This window comes from Lampris incognitus, chromosome 4 (assembly GCF_029633865.1).
Source record: "Lampris incognitus isolate fLamInc1 chromosome 4, fLamInc1.hap2, whole genome shotgun sequence".
Lineage (NCBI taxonomy): Eukaryota > Metazoa > Chordata > Actinopteri > Lampriformes > Lampridae > Lampris > Lampris incognitus.
The window spans coordinates 50,251,217-50,270,994 of NC_079214.1; the positions used below are offsets into that span (position 1 = coordinate 50,251,217).

The window sequence follows — 19,778 nt, forward strand, 5'->3', positions numbered from 1 at the left end:
GGAAATACCTCACACAGGCACTTCTCTGTTCCACTGTCTGCTGTTATTACATACGCTGTCAGAGAAACATAGCAGAGGAACAAAACACTGAACCAACCACGTATGAGCATGCTCACATCCTGATTCAACCTTCAGGTGTGGATACACACACGCACACGCCACACCCAGCCACACTCTGCAGTAGAAAGCAATAAATAACTCAGGATGTGTCGGTTTGTGTTCTTTAGACCGAGGAGCACTATGTTGGATCAAACCCAGACAACATCTCACCCCAGCCACGATGACACTACCAACAATGTGGATTACACTAAACGATGATGCAGAGTTTAACAATGGGTCAGAGACTCGGGAGGCCTTTCCTAACCAGAAAACTCCTCCTCTTCCCCTTAACTGGACCAGACATTGTGTCTCTTCTTTTCCAAGTGTGCTGCGGTTTCACTGTGTCACAAAGGGATCTGTAGTGGGCTGACACCATCAATTTTCCTCATGCACCAACCTGTGGCTGGCTTATCATTTTCACACGCCGGCCTACAGCTGGTTTTAAAATAGCCTTACCAGCCCACCTTTAAAAGTGGACTACATGGAAATGGCCTGCAGATGGTGGCCAAACCTGTGAGCTGGCAGTGTCCAGAACCATGCAATTCTATGTTTCAGAGCTTAGATATTTCCTGTTTCCTGCATAAATTTGCAATTTTTCTCTTAAAACATGTTTGCATGGTGGTGTTTCATCGTTTTTTTTTTATAATTACCTTTCATCAGCATCTTAGCATGGTTCAAATAAACAAAAATTCACAGTTCACACAATATGAGTGCTGCTTGTTTAGAGCCGAAGAAACGTACCACTTCTATTATAAAATCACATCTGTTTTGGGGGCGAAAGAAAGCATTACCTGAAAACCATAGACTAATATCACCACAACACAGTAGATTTAAACATAATTTAAAAGGTGCCATGACTTATTTCACGTTTGTGCTACTGCATGTTATCCATATAAGCTGTGAAAAACTTAGATCTTCCTTAATCAAAGACAGAAATAACATTAAGACCAGTTACAAGGACAGCAACATGAAAGACAGAACATCCTTTTTCGCTATATGAACCAGCAGAAAGTATATGTATTGCCTGGGAGCACTTTGAATAGAAATGGTGGAGTCTCTAAGCATCACAGGGCCAGTGCTTTGTGTTGCATGTGTGGTTAATGCATGGCGCAAGCTTAGCTTGAGGTCAGGGGGTGGAGCTGTATTGCTGTATTAGAGAATGACCCGCACACGTCAATGGTGGTCAGTCACTATGCAAAAATGAAAAGGCCTCAGCCAGATGGTGTGACAGAACAGGGGTTCTCTACTTTGCAGGAACTTTCTGTCATTTAGCCGAAGCTCTTGAGACAGTGAGTGCCACTATATAGTAAGTTGCATGGAAATTATGCATGAACATTTTTTTCCTCTCTTCGCTTTATTCGTCTGTCTGTGTCTGTCTCTCTTACACACACACACACACACACACACACACACACACACTCTCAGAGATCTGCTAGCAGAGTCTGTTGCTGGCCAGATCAGCTGGTAGTCTAGTTGGCGGGGGTGTGGCGCATCACAACAAAGAGCTTAGTAGAGTCAGCCAGAGAGCTGCAGAACTTACCAACCCCCCTCTGCCTCTCTTCAAGCTTAATATGCTTCTGCACCTACTGGGAAACTGGCCGTGGGTGACTGTATGAACAACCTAAAGCTCCATTTTCACCCTTTCTTTTCTCTGTGTAAGCCGCTTGCTTTCACATTCCTATAGTCTCCCACCCCTACTCAGCTCTTTTCAGTTCAGCCAAACATATAGATGAGGCTGCGTCCTCTTGAATTCAACAGCGGCAGTTTGCGCACGTACTGCCAGTGTTATCAGATCACTGTTTATCAGATCCAAACTTGTTTGAAAACTGGGGCAGATAGAAAGATGAAGGGTATTATGGGAAAAATGTATTCTAGCCTCTGCTTAAAAGATCAGTCAAGTGTGGGAGAGTTTTTTTTTGGGGGGGGGACACCTCTGCTTAGTTTCATTCCAGCCCATTATGTCCAAACTGTTCACACACACACACACACACACACACACACACACACACACACACACACACACACACACACACACACACACACACACACACACACACACACACGTTTTATTCAGACACTGGCACTAGTGAAACTTGGTTCTTGTTGAGATAGGAAATCAAACCAAACACCACTTTCGATTATTTTCTTTTTATTATTATTATTATCATTTTTTATTTTCGGTTTATACTCAACTGACCTGTGTGCGTCCTGAGGTGTGCTTTGAGATGGGACGATTTCCCATACACCTTTTCACAGCCTGAATAATGGCATCTGTGCTTTTTCTGAGGGGACTCCGGCTCCACTCGACCTCTGACACGTTTCCCTCTCTGCGGGCGCGCGGGGTCGGCGCTCGTGATAGGTGTGGCGGGAGCGCACTCCCCTCTCAGCTTCGCCGACTCGGCGTTGTCGGTGGGTGGCTGCTGGTTAAAATCCGCTAAAATCCTGGCCACCACGAACAGAGACGAGTTGTCCTTTACCAACGATTCCTTGTCATCCCCGTTCCGCGGAGAGTAAGCCGGTTCGGCTCTGAGCTCCCTGTTTTCTTTAGGGTGAACAATTGCCCTGCTGGACATTGACACAAGGCACTCTGCTGCAAAATGATCCATATCCTTTGAAAATCAACACCAGGACGTCTTGGTGACATTCAACAATAAAGCGATTTGGCAATATTTCCCTTCCGACCCTTTCTTGTGACGCTGGAGGGGGGCTTCGTGTGTCGTTAGGGAACTCCCGACAATAAGGTTACCGGCTTCTTCAAGTAACTACCATCTCGGTGGTAACTGGATCAAAATCAGCATGCGGACGCGCCGGCCGTGCGTCCGTCCCCCCGGGGATACTGTCAGTGAGTGTCTATGGGATGCTGATAAACTTTTCCTTCTCAAAAGTGCCGTCGCCCATCACCGTCTGCCTTGCCCCGGCCCTTGCATTGTGTTGTGACAGGTCTGGGTGCCGACTAGCGATGTTCCCATGCCGGGGGCGTGTTCGCTGAATTCACAGGAGCCTGTCGTCATTTGCAGCTGCTTTATCCATTGGCCGCCGATGCGCTACAGACGGCCAGCTCGACAGCCCTGTCCGAGTCCAAACGTGAATTTGCGTTCGTGCAGTGCAGCATAACGGAAGTGGGCGACTATATCGGGGGGGGGGGGGGCACTATGAACTCCCTGACCTAAGATGCTCTTACAAACGGAAAACGTCACGCATGTGTAGACAGTATAGCGCAGATCTGTTACAGGCAAATATCTCTCTGCCTATTGTAAACAGTATGAGGAAAAGGACAGTGGGGTATGAACCGGATTTCTACTCCGTAGCATATATGCTTCTCTTTGCATTACATTGCACGCTGTGTAGCTTACACTATAGGCTGCAACTGTATATAAGCTATCCATAGCTGACGCCATTCCAGGTACATTTGATATCAATGCAGCGTACAGTGAGACACGCATAGACATTTGTTATTTATTTATGTAAGGTGTGTTTGTGTACATGTGAAGGACTTTATGTCTGTCCAGTGGGTTTTGGCATAACCCCCCCCGTCATTGAGAGCGCTCCTATTAAACACTTCCAGTGCAAAGATATTCCCCAGTCCCTGTAGCCCCACTTATTTAGGTGTTTGTCTGGGTTCACAGTTCCACCTTTTTTCATTAGGGTATGTAGGTATGTAGGATGCAAAGCAAATCAGTTCAGCTCCAAAACCCTTGCATGCCCGTTGTGGGTACAGTATGATTGATTCAAAATATTGATTATGCTGACTGGGACCCCCCCCCCCCACACACACACGTTTTCCCCCCAATAGATGCAGGTATAACAGGAATCTAAACAACAAAAAAAATAGAACCTAACTGCACGTCTCTCCCCATTTCTAACAGGACACACTCTCATTGAGCAAATGGAGAATATGATTTTGTGCAGCGCTATGCATGCCAGCCTCATGAGTCCCAAGGGGAAAAGTACTGTCATATACAGTCAATGACAGACAGTGTTAACACCTTATATCCCTATAGCTACGTAATGTATCCTTGCCAAGACTGGTCGCTTCTTGGCCACATTTTGCAACGTGTTCCCATCCTTGAAGTTGGTGGAGTTTGATTGTTGATAAAGAACAGGAGGGGCTTACACCAAAGGGCAAGGTAGTTGGCACTATTGCTTTTACTGCAGGATGAGTTGCAAGAGTGCGGCAAGGGGCTGGGTTCCAGCCTTTTCCATGTTCAGATGTTTTTTCCTCCTGGCTCTGATGTTTCCCTGTACAGTTGAACCACATTCGTGTCAGGTGAACTGGAGTGTGACGTGCCCTTAGGTCTGACAAAGAATCTGAATGAGTGCATGTATTGCTGTTGGTTTGGCAATGGACTGGCAACTTGTCAATGGTGTCTTCCTGCCTTCCGCTCATGGTATGCTGAGAAAACAAAAACTTCTTCCTAAAAAGGAGTGAGATGGTAAAGAAAATGGATAAAACAATACTTGAGCCGATAAGAGAGGAAAATAACAAACCAAATGAGAATTTCATTGCAAGTGTATTACTTCTCCATATACCCTGGTAGACTTATTGAGAGGACACAGCCACAGCAGTCAGACAGTCCATGAACATGTTATTCCATGTGTTCACAGAATATGTAAGCTTGGAAAAAAAGATGAGCACAACACTGAAAAGCTTTGTGCATTTCAAAACAGGAGTAGGCTTAGGTACAGTAGTGGTACTGGGCGGGCCGTGGAGAGAGGGAGATGAGGGTTTTTCTGAAGTTGTCCTCTCAGCTCATACCCTAAGATAGGGAGGACCAGCATTCCCCATGAGATCCCTGCAACTTCAGCCATTCATCAACTGCTGCCTGACCCAAAGATCTCTTATTTCAATGAAGAATAAGTCATAAATCTTGCAATTCAATTTGATTTTTATGACAACAGCTGACATACGTACACATTCACGTTAGACACTGTCCCTGCATGATGAGACTCTGTTCATATGGCTTCCTAGACACAACTGTCTCTACTATTCATCACGCCCATCCTTATTTTTTTTTTTACTGTTTTGAGGGATCTGAACTACCCATCAAGTCAACTGTTAAGTGGATCGTTCCCACTTCAGACAGGCCCACCTTTATGAAATTGCTGTCAATGTGAAGCAGGCCAGACTGAATCTAATGCAAGAAAGGTCACTGTGACTGGATAGTGAGCTCGGTCTTAAGTAAAGCTAAGTTTTCATGACAACTAAGATGAAAAAAAGTTTCCACTCAGAAGCCTCTTGCAGTCCTCTGGAGTCTTGAACTAATTCGTATTTTCCCCATGGTCTGCCTTTGGCATAAACATGCAGGGTCTCACTAGGTTTTTGAGCAGCCATCGTGATTGCATATTCAGTTTGTTTACAAAGACGAAGGGGTCAGGACCCCAGTGTTGCCAACCACTCAGAGCAGTCAGTGTCTTTACCTAAAAAAAAAAAAACCAACATAAAATAATGGATGTGTATTACAGATATCTGGTAATGACATAAAAGGAAAAGAGAAAAATACTCTCTTAGGAAAAAAACAACTTCCCACAGATTACTGTTCTTCAAAATTGCTTAATTTTGGAAAATGTTCTCCACTAAAGAGGGCAAGGCCGTCCAAAATCTTTACCTGCACATCAAAACAGAAATCATCCCCAAAAACAAAAACAAAAAAATCAAATAATATCCAACTGAGGCGTCCGGGTAGCATAGCGGTCTATTCCGTTGCCTACCAACATGGGGATCGCTGGTTCGAATCTATGTGCTACCTCCAGCTTGGTCGGGCATCCCTACAGACACAATTGGCTGTGTCTGCAGGTGGGAAGCCGGATGTAGGTACGTGTTCTGGTCGCTGCAATAGCGCATCCTCTGGTTGGTTGGGGGCGCTTGTTCGAGGTGGGGGGGGGGACTGGGGGGAATAGCGAGATCTTCCCACGCGCTATGTCCCCCTGGTGAAACTCCTCACTGTCAGGTGAAAAGAAGCAGCTGGCAACTCCACATGTATCGGAGGAGACATGTGGTCGCCTGCAGCCCTCCCCAGATCGGCAGAGGGGGTGGAGCAGCGACTGGGACAGCTCGGAAGAGTGGGGTAATTGGCTGGATACAATTGAGGAGCAAAAAGGAGACCCCCCCCCCCCGCAAAAGAAAAAAAGAAAAAGAAAAAATAACAATATCCAACTGGCTGACAGACAGCAAAATCCATCACAGTTTGGATGATAATGAATCGAAGGCATTATCGTCAAAATTGAAATGGGCTGTCAGTGCACCAGTAAGGGAAGTCTGGCGATACTGGGTAGCTCTCGGTTGTGAAAGTAAGGGACCGGGTAAGGGAGATGCACGGCGATACAGAAACAGAGCATATATTCTCAAAATAGTGTAATCCAAAAACGGCCTGTTGAGAGTAAAGTTTCATTTGGCAGAAGGACTGTCCTTGGCCAGAAGTATGCCAAGGCTGTGTAGGTGTGGGTAGTTGTTTGGCCAGTCCATTTGTTTTAGAGCACAGCACCAACTCAAACTGTACATTCAGTCTTCAGGACAAAGGTCGTTGTCCCTTATCACAAAGCGTTGAGTTATAGATTGGTAAAGAGATCGCAGCAGACTCTGGAGCTGGATTCTGCTAAGTTCTGGATCCTCAGTCTCATGTGGATGATAATGTATGTTTTGTAGACATTACATAGCCCGTGAGATGGAGCGGCCATATCCTCCTACAAGTTGGCAAGGTGGGGTGATAATAACATGGCTGCTTGTTCAAATCCCTTAGCAAGTGGGTGACATGAATAAGTAATGCTCGCAACTCTCTCAGAAGTTGCATTAAACTCATTAAGACCATTTGCTCCTTAGGGGCTCCATCTGTCTGTGAGTGAAGTAAAAAGATTATACAAACATGTTGGGGGAAAAAATAACTCTCTATGGTCGCCAATTTTACCAGTAATGCTGTTAGCTTAGAACAACACCTCCCTGCGATGGCTGACTCTCTATCTACAGTACGTGTACAGGTAGATTACATGGCTAGCAGTTATTTCCGACTCTGAACACAGTTCTCACACTTTTTTTTTTTCAGTCAGTCAAAGGAAAACCTAAGCCTTAGATCGACAATCTATCCACCACGACATGAGCAATCTTTTATAGACATACACTTATTGTTAGGGACTTTTTGCTTATTTGCTTCTGTAACAAGATGACTTGTGTTATAATTTAAGGGAAAGTGCAGCTCTTTCCTGTACATATTCAAAAGCAAAGTTGAGTATTTTCCAAAGAAAGATGAAATTAATGAAAAAAAAAAGTGTTACACTGAGTTAGATAAACTGGAGAAAGAGATTGTCTAGTGGTGGCCCAGTGATTAGCACTGTTGCCTCACAGCAAGAAGGCCCTGGGTTCAAACCCCAGGCCATCCCAGGTCCTTCTGCGTGAAGTTTGCATGTTCTCCCCGTGTCTGTGTGGGTTTCCTGCGTGTGCTGCAGTTTCCTCCCACCATCAAAAAGTCATGCATGTTAAGGTTAAAACTCCTGTCTGTGCCCCCGAGCAAGGCAATGGAAAGAAGAACTGGAGTTGGTCCCTGGGTGCTGCAGCTGCCCACTGCTCCTAGCTACACAGCAGGATGGGTTAAATGCAGATAATGAATTTCACTGTATGTATGTACAATGACAAATAAAAACAGTATTCTATTCTACTCTATTAAACCAGGCCTGGATCAACTGATGCACACAGATAATAACACTGTAGTGTCTGCAGGTTGCTGATGGCCAAAAGTTACACTGAACTGACTTTAAATTACATTTCTATAATGGTGTTAAACTTTGGGCAAAGCACCAGAAGAAAGAAATATCCATATTGCCCCCCCCCAAAAAAAACTACCCATGCGGTATTCCTGGCAGACGAAAACAAAAGGTAAAGCAAGTTGCTCTTTGACTCAGGTCCACAGTCAGCTCTTGTGTTCTCAGAGCCACGGTGAGATTCCTCCGCCCCCACAAAAGACAAGACAACAACAACAGAGCTGAAATGGAAAGAAGTGGTTTCATTTCTCCTCAGGGGTTTTGCTGGTGACAGAAAACACTTTGGTTATCTCTGTTTCAGAGCCAGGCTACAGGATATGAACAAATGGGTGGGGCCCACATAATTTCACAGAAGACACGTGCGTGCTCAGTGGGTTGCCACACGCAGGATCACTGTGTACGGTACCGGTGTGTGCAGATAACAAAAACCCGAGTGCTATCTCTCTCTGTCTCACTCCCCCTGTTTCTCCACCAACACTCCTTCTCCTGGTCTCTTTCTTTCTCTCTGTTCGGCCTATTTTGTCTATCTCGCCTTTTGCTGTTCCTTTCTGTCCCTCTATCGCTCTCTACCTCCTTTTTTGTCACATTCTCTTTCACCATTCATCCGTTTTATCCGTTTATCTGTCAGCACAACAAAATCACAATATCCAAAATTATAGTTCGAGAAAATTGAAACATGGTTTTAAAAAGTCAGGAAGCTTAACTACACATCGGTTAAACATTTACAGAGCGTGCAATGCAAAAAAAAAAACAAAAAAAAACAGACAAATATTGTTTTCAGCATGACAAGAGTTGCATGCAATCATTAGCTAGTTCATCTAAACTAAAAGCTTGTTGCGGTGTGACTAATTAAACAGTCGCAATAACTGTGACTAAATATTACAAATGAAGCGCAAACAAATGCAGCTGAGCATTACAGGGGGGTATTTCTGCAAATCCTGAACACACAGAGGAAACTCTGATCTACCTGCTGCAACACCGTGCTGTATTTACTGCTCACTAGTGCAGCTCCTTATGGGACGACACCGAGAATACATGTTTACTTCAGGATGAATGTGACTTGAAAGTATGGAGAGGATTGTTGTTTACTGAGAATGAGTAAATCCAAACTAAACTTTAGTTATCACAGAAAACTGACTTTTTTCCAGATACCTTCAGTTAGAGTTAAGAGGTGGTTAAGAGGGATTAGGAGACTGACTCGGTAAAGAGCTGTTTATAATTTGCTTAAACCAACATCTGCATGGGCTTTGCTCCTCATCCTGCTGCTACTGCCCTTTGAATTCATGCTGCAAATTCTGACCTATGTTATGCATAATTTTTTTATTTTTTTACTTTTGTGTGCAATAATGCAACTTTCTTGGTCAGGAGTCTCATGAAAGAGGCTTTCTTCATCTCAGTGGAACCACCTCATTAAATGTTACTGTTTTAAAAAAGAAAAAAAAAAGAAGGCCAACAGTAATGCTTTGTGCATGTCTAGCCTCCTCTAAGTATCCCTACCAAGAATAGAAATGCACCCTACATAGGTGTATCCGTGAATTTAAGCACTGGAGGGCAAGGTACTTGCCTGCTAACTATAAAACATTTTCCATGACAGGACAGGGTCATATAAACGTGCATAATTACATGAGTCATCTCAACTGAGGTTACAACTGTTCAAAGCATTGTTTCCCAGGCTATCCATTCAGCTAGCTAACCGCTAGCTATCCCCTCCCCTCCACGTGCACTGTGTAACTGGACCCAGAATTACACCAATGATACATCCCACTAACCCTTTTAACACCCCTCTGACACAATAGGATGCATCAATTTCAACACACCCATTCGTCTTGTATCACATGACATACAATTGTGCTGTCTCCTCCCAACATACTGTCAGTCAAGTTTCTACAAGAATGCATGCATGCATTCTTCAAACACAAAACGATGAGGTGTCCAACAGGATTCAAGAGTGCACTGTCTGATAAAGTGTTCTTATTGACCAATCAAGTACCTTACCTAGTATGTGCTCGCATTTAAAAAGTAGATTATTCATTTTTAGTTGTGTCACTTTCTCAGTTGATATCTCACCTTGAAACAAAGCCCCTCATAAATCTAAAAAAGAGCATGCCTTGCTTGTTTAAGTTGTCAACGTATATCATGCTAAGTAAAACAAATATTCCAACGCTACACACATTTGTTCGTCAAAGATAAGTGTTTAAACTGAAAAATGACAACTGCACAAATGCACTTTTCTTCTGTTTCTTTTCTTTTTTTTTTTAAACCTCTGTGTGGTTCATATGACATGGGCCCCTTTAGGGTTGTTGTTGAGGTAACACAGGCCCCCTGACAGAACCTATTCAACCACGCAGAGTGAACCATCACACAGTGGGGCAAAGCTGCACTGGAGCTGGGGCCTGTTCCCCTCTAGCAGCTGGCTGTCCAATTGTCTACTGCATTTCTACACTTAGCGCACTAATGAGACAAAATCCCATACAAATTCATCAACCGTACAGCGGCTGGGGTTGTGGACCCTGAGGCCCCCAGCGTGAGTGATAATAGCACCTCTTTAAAGATAAGAGTCGCTGAATGAGCACATAACCTATCTGTTTCCAGGTAGTTGCTGGGTTAGCGGGAACAGTGTCAGGACCTGTTTAAATTATTGATACATGGATTCAGTGTGACTGGCTTTCTCTCTTGTCCCCCAACGCACATGCACACGCATGGAAATTGTCAACGGCAAAATGCTGAGAGCTCGTTCTCTGACTAGTAAAGTACTACAGACTCCCAGTCTTTTTGGTCAGTCATTAGCCTTCATTTAAAGATTTTTTTTCCCTATTTAATAAAAAACAGCTGAAAAAAAAAGTTGAATTTTGGGGAATTACCAGCCACTGAGGTCAAGAAATGGAAAACATTTCGTTTTCTGCCCTGCACATGCATTATGGATCAGTGAAATTGAGTGATTCAACATTTCATCATCATTTCAGAATTATGATTATCTTCATAAACTTTCTAACTAAGGTTGTAAGGCACAGTCCCATTTCCAGACATTTTATGATGTGTGAGGTGATGTGTGTTGTGCCTCGGGACTTGAGGGAATTAGTAGTGTGTGTGAGAGAGAGAGAGAGAGAGAGAGAGAGAGAGAGAGAGAGAGAGAGAGAGAGAGAGAGAGAGAGAAAGGTCTGTGTTTCATAATCATTCTTAAACTAACTAGTTCTTTATATTGGCTTAGGGTAGTCCAGGTATTTCCAATTACAGAAGTGACTTGTTACTTTCTGTTTCAGCAGGTGCCAGAACTTTTTTTTCTCTCAGTTTCAGGCAAAGGCAAGTGATTTATATTGTATCCACGTGGTGCTCTTCAAGGTGGTACTGGTGTTGTGTCTGTCTTTGTTCGTATGGAGATCCCTACCCCCACTGCAGACAACTGTTGAATATCAATGTAGGCACATGGCTGGCATGCCTGTAGATGGCTGAGACCACATCAGATCCAAGGTGTTATGGCTGCAGAGTAGTCCTTTTTTACACGCTGGCAATGCTCACTGTTGTGGATTATTATCAATGCTTCATGACCTAAATTAAAAACTTTTTTAAAGATACATCAATAGATAGAGAGAGATGGATAAATTGGAGATAGGGATGTAGATAGGAATAAGTCAGAGTATGTGGAGGCCGTACCATACAGGACTGCATGGGAGGCTGGGGGAACTGTTCCCACGTGCAAGCGGTGGACTGATAGTTCACATGTACAGACTGGAAACAGCTTTTTTTTTGTTCTCACAGCCACATCAGCATTATTTTACTTGCTTTATTACACGCTAAGGCTCTAATTCTACTTTATGTGGAAGCCTTGTTACTTTTTTTTAAATATATATTTCAGCCAATTACAAGATCAGGGAGTGAGTTCCCCATTTCTAGTTGAGCTATTTTAACCCACAAAGAAATTTTAAAGATGCCTATTTGCACAGTGGGATGCTTCCTTCCATTGTTGAATATAAAATGAAGACCTTTCACCAAGTACTCCCTCTCTCATTTAGTTTCGCTGGTGTTCTCTCTCTCTCTCTCTCTCTTTCTCTATCACACACACACACACACACACACACACACACACACACACACATCTCACTCGGTCACTGTGCAATGTATTTATGCACAAAGTAGTAGTATGCACAATAACCTCATGCTGACCCAGTTGCCTTTCTTCATGGCTCAGCCACAGCAAAGCGGATGGGGAGGGAGTTGATGGTGGAGATTTGGCTCAGGGCCAAGGACCAGGAGACAAGCAAGTGGGTGGGTGTCCTAACAGTGTGGATATGAGGTCTGGGTGAGGAGTGGGGGAAGGGAAAGACGGATGAAGGGCTGTCCCTCTCTGTGAGAGAGGAGTGGCTGAGAGATTGGGCGTTAAGGGTTATGAAAGAGGACATGGGATGAAGCCAGCATTTCCCCGAGCTCTTTGTTAACTTGTTTTTGGATGAAATGAGTGACTATCAACTAAAATGATGAAACTCCCCACGCTGTCTCTATGCAACAATCACGATGCAAAAACAACAACAAATAAAGTCCTTATGATTAATTCACTGATTTATGAAGGCCACAATAAACCTGTTGCACCGGTGGATGGTAATAAACTGCAATTTTTGTTAACAACATTCAGAACATTGTTACATTTGACATTATAATCATATTTTAAGCATTTCGTTTAACACTCATATTCAGAAAATGAGCTTTAATCATCCCCATCACACATTTTTAGACTGGATAAAACAGATGAACACTATTAACTGCCTGTGGGTGCTATGGGTTCCTAGGGCTGGAGCTGAAAACCACTGGTTTAGAGTGAGGTAAGGGAAAAGGGCTGAGGGAGAAAGCTTCTTTTTCATAACAGCAGCACAGGGCCTAGAGAAGAAATACACAGGAGTGAGGGATGTGAATCAGGTACAGAAGGGGTTTTTCCTGCGGAGTTTCTTTTTAAGCTTACAATAGATGACAAGGAGCAACTCCTGTCTCAACAGAAGCAGGAAGGTGCTTGTACTCTTGGGAAAACCTTTGAACGCTGCCTTCCAACCGACCCAACGACTTCATCGCTGGGACCGTGTCAACTTTGAATGCCCGGTCATTCGTCATGCAACACTCCAGATCTCCCTTATCCTCTGTGATGAATACTCTAGATAACATGTCCCAACTGTCATAATTTGAAAATAACGCACTCAATCATCAGGCTCATCTAAACAACCATATTTACGGTCATTGGAGGCCAGTAAAGGCTCTCCCTGTTCCTTGCTCTGTGCCAGACAAGAGGCACCGTGCAAATTACAGGATAACCCAAACACACCCCACCACAATTACATACAAGAGGCCGAGCAGGGGTTTTGTTTGGGCCACAACAACTTTGCTAAGGCTAGAAGTTACACGATGAGGAGGAAAAAAAAAAAAGGGTTTGACCTTCATACCTACAGTCTGGCTGAAAATCCTCACCAACCAAGCACATTCAAGAGTAAAACAATACCTCCAAACTGATATATAAAGGAGCAATTTAACAATTTAACAATATTGCATGAATATTGCTAGGGTTAGGGATTCAGCTTTCATTAAGTCAAGTCAATTTTATTTGTACAGCCCATTATCACTAATTACAAGTTTGCCTCAGTGGGCTTTACAGCAATACAACATCCTGTCCTTAGACCCTCACATTGGATAAGGAACAACTCCCTAAAAAAAATCCTTTAACAGGGAAAAAAGGGTGTCTGGGTAGTGTAGCAGTCTATGCCGTTGCCAACAACATGGGGATCAAGGGTTCGAATCCCTGTGTTACCTCTGGCTTGGTTGGGCGTCCTTACAGACATGATTGGCCGTGTCTGCGGGTGGGAAGCCGGATGTGGGTATGTGTCGTGGTCGCTGCACTAGCGCCTCCTCTGGACAGTCGGGGCGCCTGTTGGGGGCGGACTAGGGAAAATAGTGTGATCCTCCCATGAGCTACATCCCCCAGGCGAAACTCTTCACTGTCAGGTGATAAGAAGTGGGTGGTGACTCCATATGTATCGGAGGAGACGGGGTAGTCTGCAAGCCCCCCGAGGATCGGCAGAGGGGGTGGGGCAGCCACCTGGATGGCTCAGAAGAGTAGGGGAATTGGCCGGATACAACTGGGGAGAAAAACATGGGAAAAAATCCACACAAAAAAAACCCAAACCATTTCTTGACAGGTCAGAGCTGTTTTGGCAGCACGAGGGGGATCTACACACTATTGGGCAGGTGGTTTTGATGTTTTGGCATATTGTTTATACACCGAGTTGCCAAGTACATCAAGTACACACTCCCACACCTTCACACAAATGGTACATCCCAACATGTCACATGACTACTGTGTGTGGTGTAAATCAGGCAGACCAGCATTTCTAGCATCAGTTAGTGTTCAAATGAATGTTGGAATGGGCTAGGCGTGCCGGTTATAGCATCTCCCAAATGGCAGTCATTCATGGCTCTTCATACACAACTTTCTCATGAGTTCATGGAGAATGGGGCAAAAAGTAAAAAACAAATAACAAAAAAACAACAACTACTAGTTATTGGTGATCCTGTGGATGAAAACAGCTTTTGGATCTGAGGAGTGAAAGGGGAATGGCAAGAATCGTGCAAGCAAATAGACCAGTCACAACCAGACAAATTACATCTGAATTCAACATTGGTGTGCAGAATGTCATCTCAAAATGTGTCAGTCATTTGACTTTGTTTCAAATGGGTTACAACAGCCGTAGACCATGTCGGGTATCAACGTTGCCAGTGAAGAATAGGAAAGTGTGTCTCCAGACAGTACAGAAACATCAATCTTGGACCACTGAGGAGTGAAAAAAGGTGCGTGGTCGTACAAATCCAGGTGTTTGTTTTTTTTACTTCATGCTGACAGGATAGTGACAGGCATGGGTGCAAGTCCATGAATATTGGGATGGCATCCAGCACTTTACCTGTGCCTCCGCCCATAGGGTTAGTGGTTATATCAGGAAGGGCATCCGATGTAAAATTTTGCCAAATCACAGTATGAGGATTGACAAGACCAGGAATTACATACCAGATCAGTTGAGGCCCAGGTTAACAACAACAACAACCTCCGTTGGTGCTCTGCCCTTACAGGGTACTAATGGAAACTATGTGCCTGTTGGGGAATGTAGATGGAAGAATATTGTCAAAAGATGAGAATATTTTACAGAGATGAAGGGATTATTTCAGTCACCAAATGAATGAAGAGAATAACAGAGAAAGAAGGACAGATGAACCACTAAGGAACAAAGAGGACGTGGGAGAGATTACAAAGGATGAGGTGATGAAAGCATTGCAACAAATGAAAAATGGAAAAGTTGTGGGACAGGACAATATACCAGCAGAAGTCAGGAAATACTTGGGCAATATTGGCATAGAGTTCCTGACTAGACTCTTCAACAACACAATACAGATTGGGAAAATGCTGAGTGTAGAAAGAGCATTTTGGTACCAATTAACAAGAAAAAAGGTGATGCGCAAAGTTGCAGCAACTACAGAGGGATACAATTGATGGGACATACAATGAAGTTATGGGGGAGAGAGTGATTGAAGCAAGACTTTAGAGGGAAGTGACTATAGGGAAAGAACAATTTGGATTCATGCCTGGAAGAAGTACCACAGATGTGATATATGTACTCGGGACCTTAGCTGAAACGTGCACTGAAGGACAGAAAGAATTGCACTTTATTGATTTGGAGAAGACATATGGCAGAGTACTGAGAGAGGAGTTGTGGTATTCATAGAGCGAAGGGAGTAGCAGAAAATTACATCAGCATAATTCGGGACATGTACAGGGACTGTAGGACCATAGTTCGATGTGCAGTGGGAGTAACAAGCAAGTGTGAGGTAAAGGTAGGACTGCATCAAGGACTGGCGTTGAGCCCTTTCCTGTTTGTGATACTGATGCACAGCCTCAAAGAACATCTTAAGAAAGAGCCACCATAAAGCATGATGTTTGCTGAAGACATCATGCTAGCAAACGAGGACAAGGAAAGGTTAGAGAGCGATCTTGAAGATTTGCGAGAAGCACTAGAGATTAGATGACTAAAGATCAGCAGAACAAAGACTGAGTACTTGTGTATAATTAAGCAAGAAAGTCCAAGATTGACCTTAGGGGGGGAAGATGTCCCAGAAGTTAACAAATTCAAGTACTTGGGGTTGACAATACAAACAGAAGGTGGCGGTAAGAAGGAAGTCAAGAAAAGGACACAAGCTGGGTAGAATTCATGGAGAAAGTTAGCTGGAGTACTGTGACAAAATAATGCCATTGACGATAAAGGGCAAAGTATATAAATCAATGGTTAGGCCTGCCATGCTCTATGGTATGGAAGCAATGACAGCAACAGAGAGGGTAGAATCAACATTACAAGTAGCAGAGATGAACATGCTGCATTGGTCATTGGGAGTGACTAGAAAAGACCAGAAGAGAAATGAAGTGAAAGCTACATTCAAGATCAGCGGTATGGATGAGAAGTTGAGAGACATGTACAGAGAGGAAGCATAGACTATGTAGGAAAGAAGGTATTGGACCTGGAAATCCCTGGCCAAAGAGGAAGACCAAGGAAAAGATGGAAAGACCAGATAGAGGAGGACATGAGGAGGGTTGGGTTGTGGGAGAGGGATGAGTCAGACAGAAAGCTATGGAGGGTAAAGATCTACTGTGGTGACCCCTGAGAAACGGGGAACAAGCCAAAAGAAGATGCTGACAGAAGGATGAGAATTTGGTGCAAGTAATATGAATCAATGGAGCCAGCCTGTTTGGCGTCAACCGTACAGGCCGGTGGTGGTGGTGTGATGGTTTGGGGAATGTTTTCCTGGCACACATTAGGGCCCCTGATTTCTCTACTCACAAATTACAGATATTCAATTTACGAAGGACTTCTGAAGACTTCTAAAAACTAGAACCAAATCCAAATATTACCAACAACCACCACTTTTAAAAAAATAAAATGAATAATTACAAAGGAAACATGGACCTAATTGCTGTCATTATATGTTTTAAACACCATATGCCTTGAATCCAAATGTATAGGCTATTCACAGTGTGATGAAGTTTCTTACGATAACCATCTGTGAGTGAAAAAATTAAGTTTCCTTTATTAATCCCCTTGGGGAAATTCAGTTACTGCAAATTAACCCATCCTAGCTGTGATCTGTGTAGCTAGGAGCAGTGGGCTGCCATCTTCATACTGCGCTCAGGGACCAACTCCAGTTCTTTTCCCACTGCCTTGGTCAGGGGTTCAGACAGGAGTATAAACCCTAACATGCATGTTTCTTTTGATGGTGGGGGAAACCAGAGCATTGCAGAAAACCCACCGCAGACATGGGGAGAACATGCAAACTCCACACAGAGGATGACCTGGGATGGTCCCCCCAAGATTGTACAACCCCAGGGTTAAAACCCAGGACCTTCTTGCTGTGAGGTGACAGCGCTAACCACTGGGCTGCGATGCCACCCAATCACATGGAAATCCAAGTGGTTATCTATAATTGGCTCCTTGCTTATGTGAAAACAAATATAACTTTAATCAATTCTTTGCTTCGATTGAGCGGCATGTGCAGCATTGGATTTGGATGAAAATACCAGACATTTAGACATCCAGTGGACTTCTCTCTCTGACTAGGAAAAATCACCAGACTGTCCAATTGAATACCAATGTCTTGGAAATGTGTAGTGTTTGGCTTCCGAGCAAGTGAATAGAAGTTTACGTTCCTTCCCAAATAATGCTTAGTTTCATTTTGGTTTGTTGTACATGTACAGCAAACATACCTCTGACATCAGCAAACCAAGGCAGAACACTCACCACTGCTGCATTTGAACATTTTACAGAGAGGCTTTACTAATGTACCACATGGTTTCAGCTTGTCCTGGTACATACTTTTGAAAAGTGATAATTTGTGGGGTGGAGAGCAAGGACGGCGATGGAGGTGTGTCTCTAAAACCAGAGGTGTGGAGATGCACCTCTGACTCTTGACATTTTGTAGTCTTTTTCAACTTCTGCAAACTGATGTCAGACTATGTCGAAATCTCTGTTACAGTTATGCTGGCCAGACTGGTGCCAGAAATGCAGCAGGGGTGAACATTTCAACCCAGAGAGAGATTCTCTTTTTTGATTTTGTTTCACTGTTTACATTCATTTTTGAAAGTGAACTGTATCTGATATCAGCGCAGACAGACATTAATCCTGAAATGACTTGCACATGTTAATCAACAACAACTGCAACAGACTTTTTGTGGCCATGCTGAGCCATTTCACAAACATGTTTTTTTTCAAACACTGGTTACTTGCAGTGGTTTAGATTAAATGTTAATACGTTTTAGGTTGATTAGAAGCATCTCTCCAAATGGATGTAATACCAGTGGCTCTGTCTTTCCACTGACTTTCATCAGTCATTTTTTCTACAACTTATGTCTACCTTTACCATGCCTCAATTTGTACCCCATGTGTATCACAAGCTAATCTTATTTAGCTATGGCTTCCCTGATGCAATAACAGTTGCTGCTCACTAAAAGACAAGGCATAGTGGCGATACAAACCAGTTAATCTCACCAATCTGTGCCATGGAGAGCAACATAAAATACACTTGAATCGAGTCTTCACCATAAAGACTCGAGCAGCTTTCACTGAAAGTGACCCAAATCAGAATTTAAAAAGGCTTTTCTGTGTTTGTTTGCTGTTTTGTTTTTTTTGTTTATTTATCAAGGCATCCCGAAAAAAATCTCATCTGCATAAAATTAGAGGAAAAAAAAGTCAGAAATGGGCGAGATTTGAGTTGCAGTCTGTTTTTCATTGAAAGCAATTTGGTAAAATTATCTTGGCCAGTGTTTAAATTGTGTCTGGTATATAAAAACGTTTCATCAGCCAGAAGACATGTAGACCTGTATATAGCTCAAAACATGCTTTAGGAGATACATCAAGATTTTAAAATATTGTTGAACACTAGTCTTAAGCCAATTAGATAGCTAGTAATATATTTAGTGAATGCTATCAATCCATGTATTTGCCATATGTCTACTGGATTAGTGCACATTAGCTGATAGGGAGGAAATGGATAAAACCGATGGCAAGTACCCATCAGAGTGGTGCTCAAGTAGGATTAGTCTGTACAGTTCATGTGTACATTATTTAGGTTAGCATCCAATGTCTAAGACCAGGGGAGTCGACTTAAGACCACTAACCAGGTCTCATCATGTCAGTCTGACTTTTTAATTTACAGTACCAAGAGTACAGTACAGTAAACAGAAACACACTCAATGACGATATCATAAGATATCATAATAAATCAAAGACCTTTTTGCATTTCAGTTCTTTAATGTTTTAATGGCAAAATGAGTCATGGAGAGTGTATTCAGCAATAGTGAATCATAAAAAAAGATAATGATGTACAGCCTGATGCAAAATATGTGTTGTCACAAAGGCACATTTTCAGGATCTTTATTATGACTGATATACATGGTCTGATAAGCTCAGATGATAGTGGACTGAGCCTACTGATGCTGAATAATTTACCTTGTATGCAGAGCTCCTGTTATAGTGATATGCATGTGGTAAGAAGCTCCAATGTCCTTTCAGCATGGGGGCTTAAGCCTACTGAGTCGATGGGCACAATAGCTGAATCCGAGCTGGTAGTAGCACATAAATTGTCTGACATTTAAGTTGTGATGAACTATATTCTATAATTCTCTATTATCAATATGACCTGGTCATGGTTTTAATTTTGATTCAAATATTAGCATTTGCCACAGTGTACACTGACAGCCCTGGAGTAGTTTGACAGGAGAGGTTTATCTTTTAGCAATTGGTTTTACAGGAAAATCATCTAGTTGGTAGTTAGAAACTATTGTATGTTGCGCCTTAAATGCATATTTATGAAGCAGTTTATTGTGTCATACAGTTTGAATATATAAGGTTTATGAGTCTTAC

General features: G+C 43.1%; 1 protein-coding gene across 1 annotated transcript in view; it reads right to left on the reverse strand.

The window, feature by feature from the left end:
* Positions 1–3,170, reverse strand: part of LOC130111644 (Krueppel-like factor 13) — a 28,955-nt gene extending 25,785 nt beyond the window's left edge. Inside the window, exon 1 of the mRNA XM_056278890.1 lies at positions 2,297–3,170. Within this exon, the coding sequence (XP_056134865.1) occupies positions 2,297–2,705 (409 nt within the window). The 5' untranslated portion in view covers positions 2,706–3,170. The remainder of the gene's footprint in view (positions 1–2,296) is intronic.
* Positions 3,171–19,778: the final 16,608 nt, after the last annotated feature.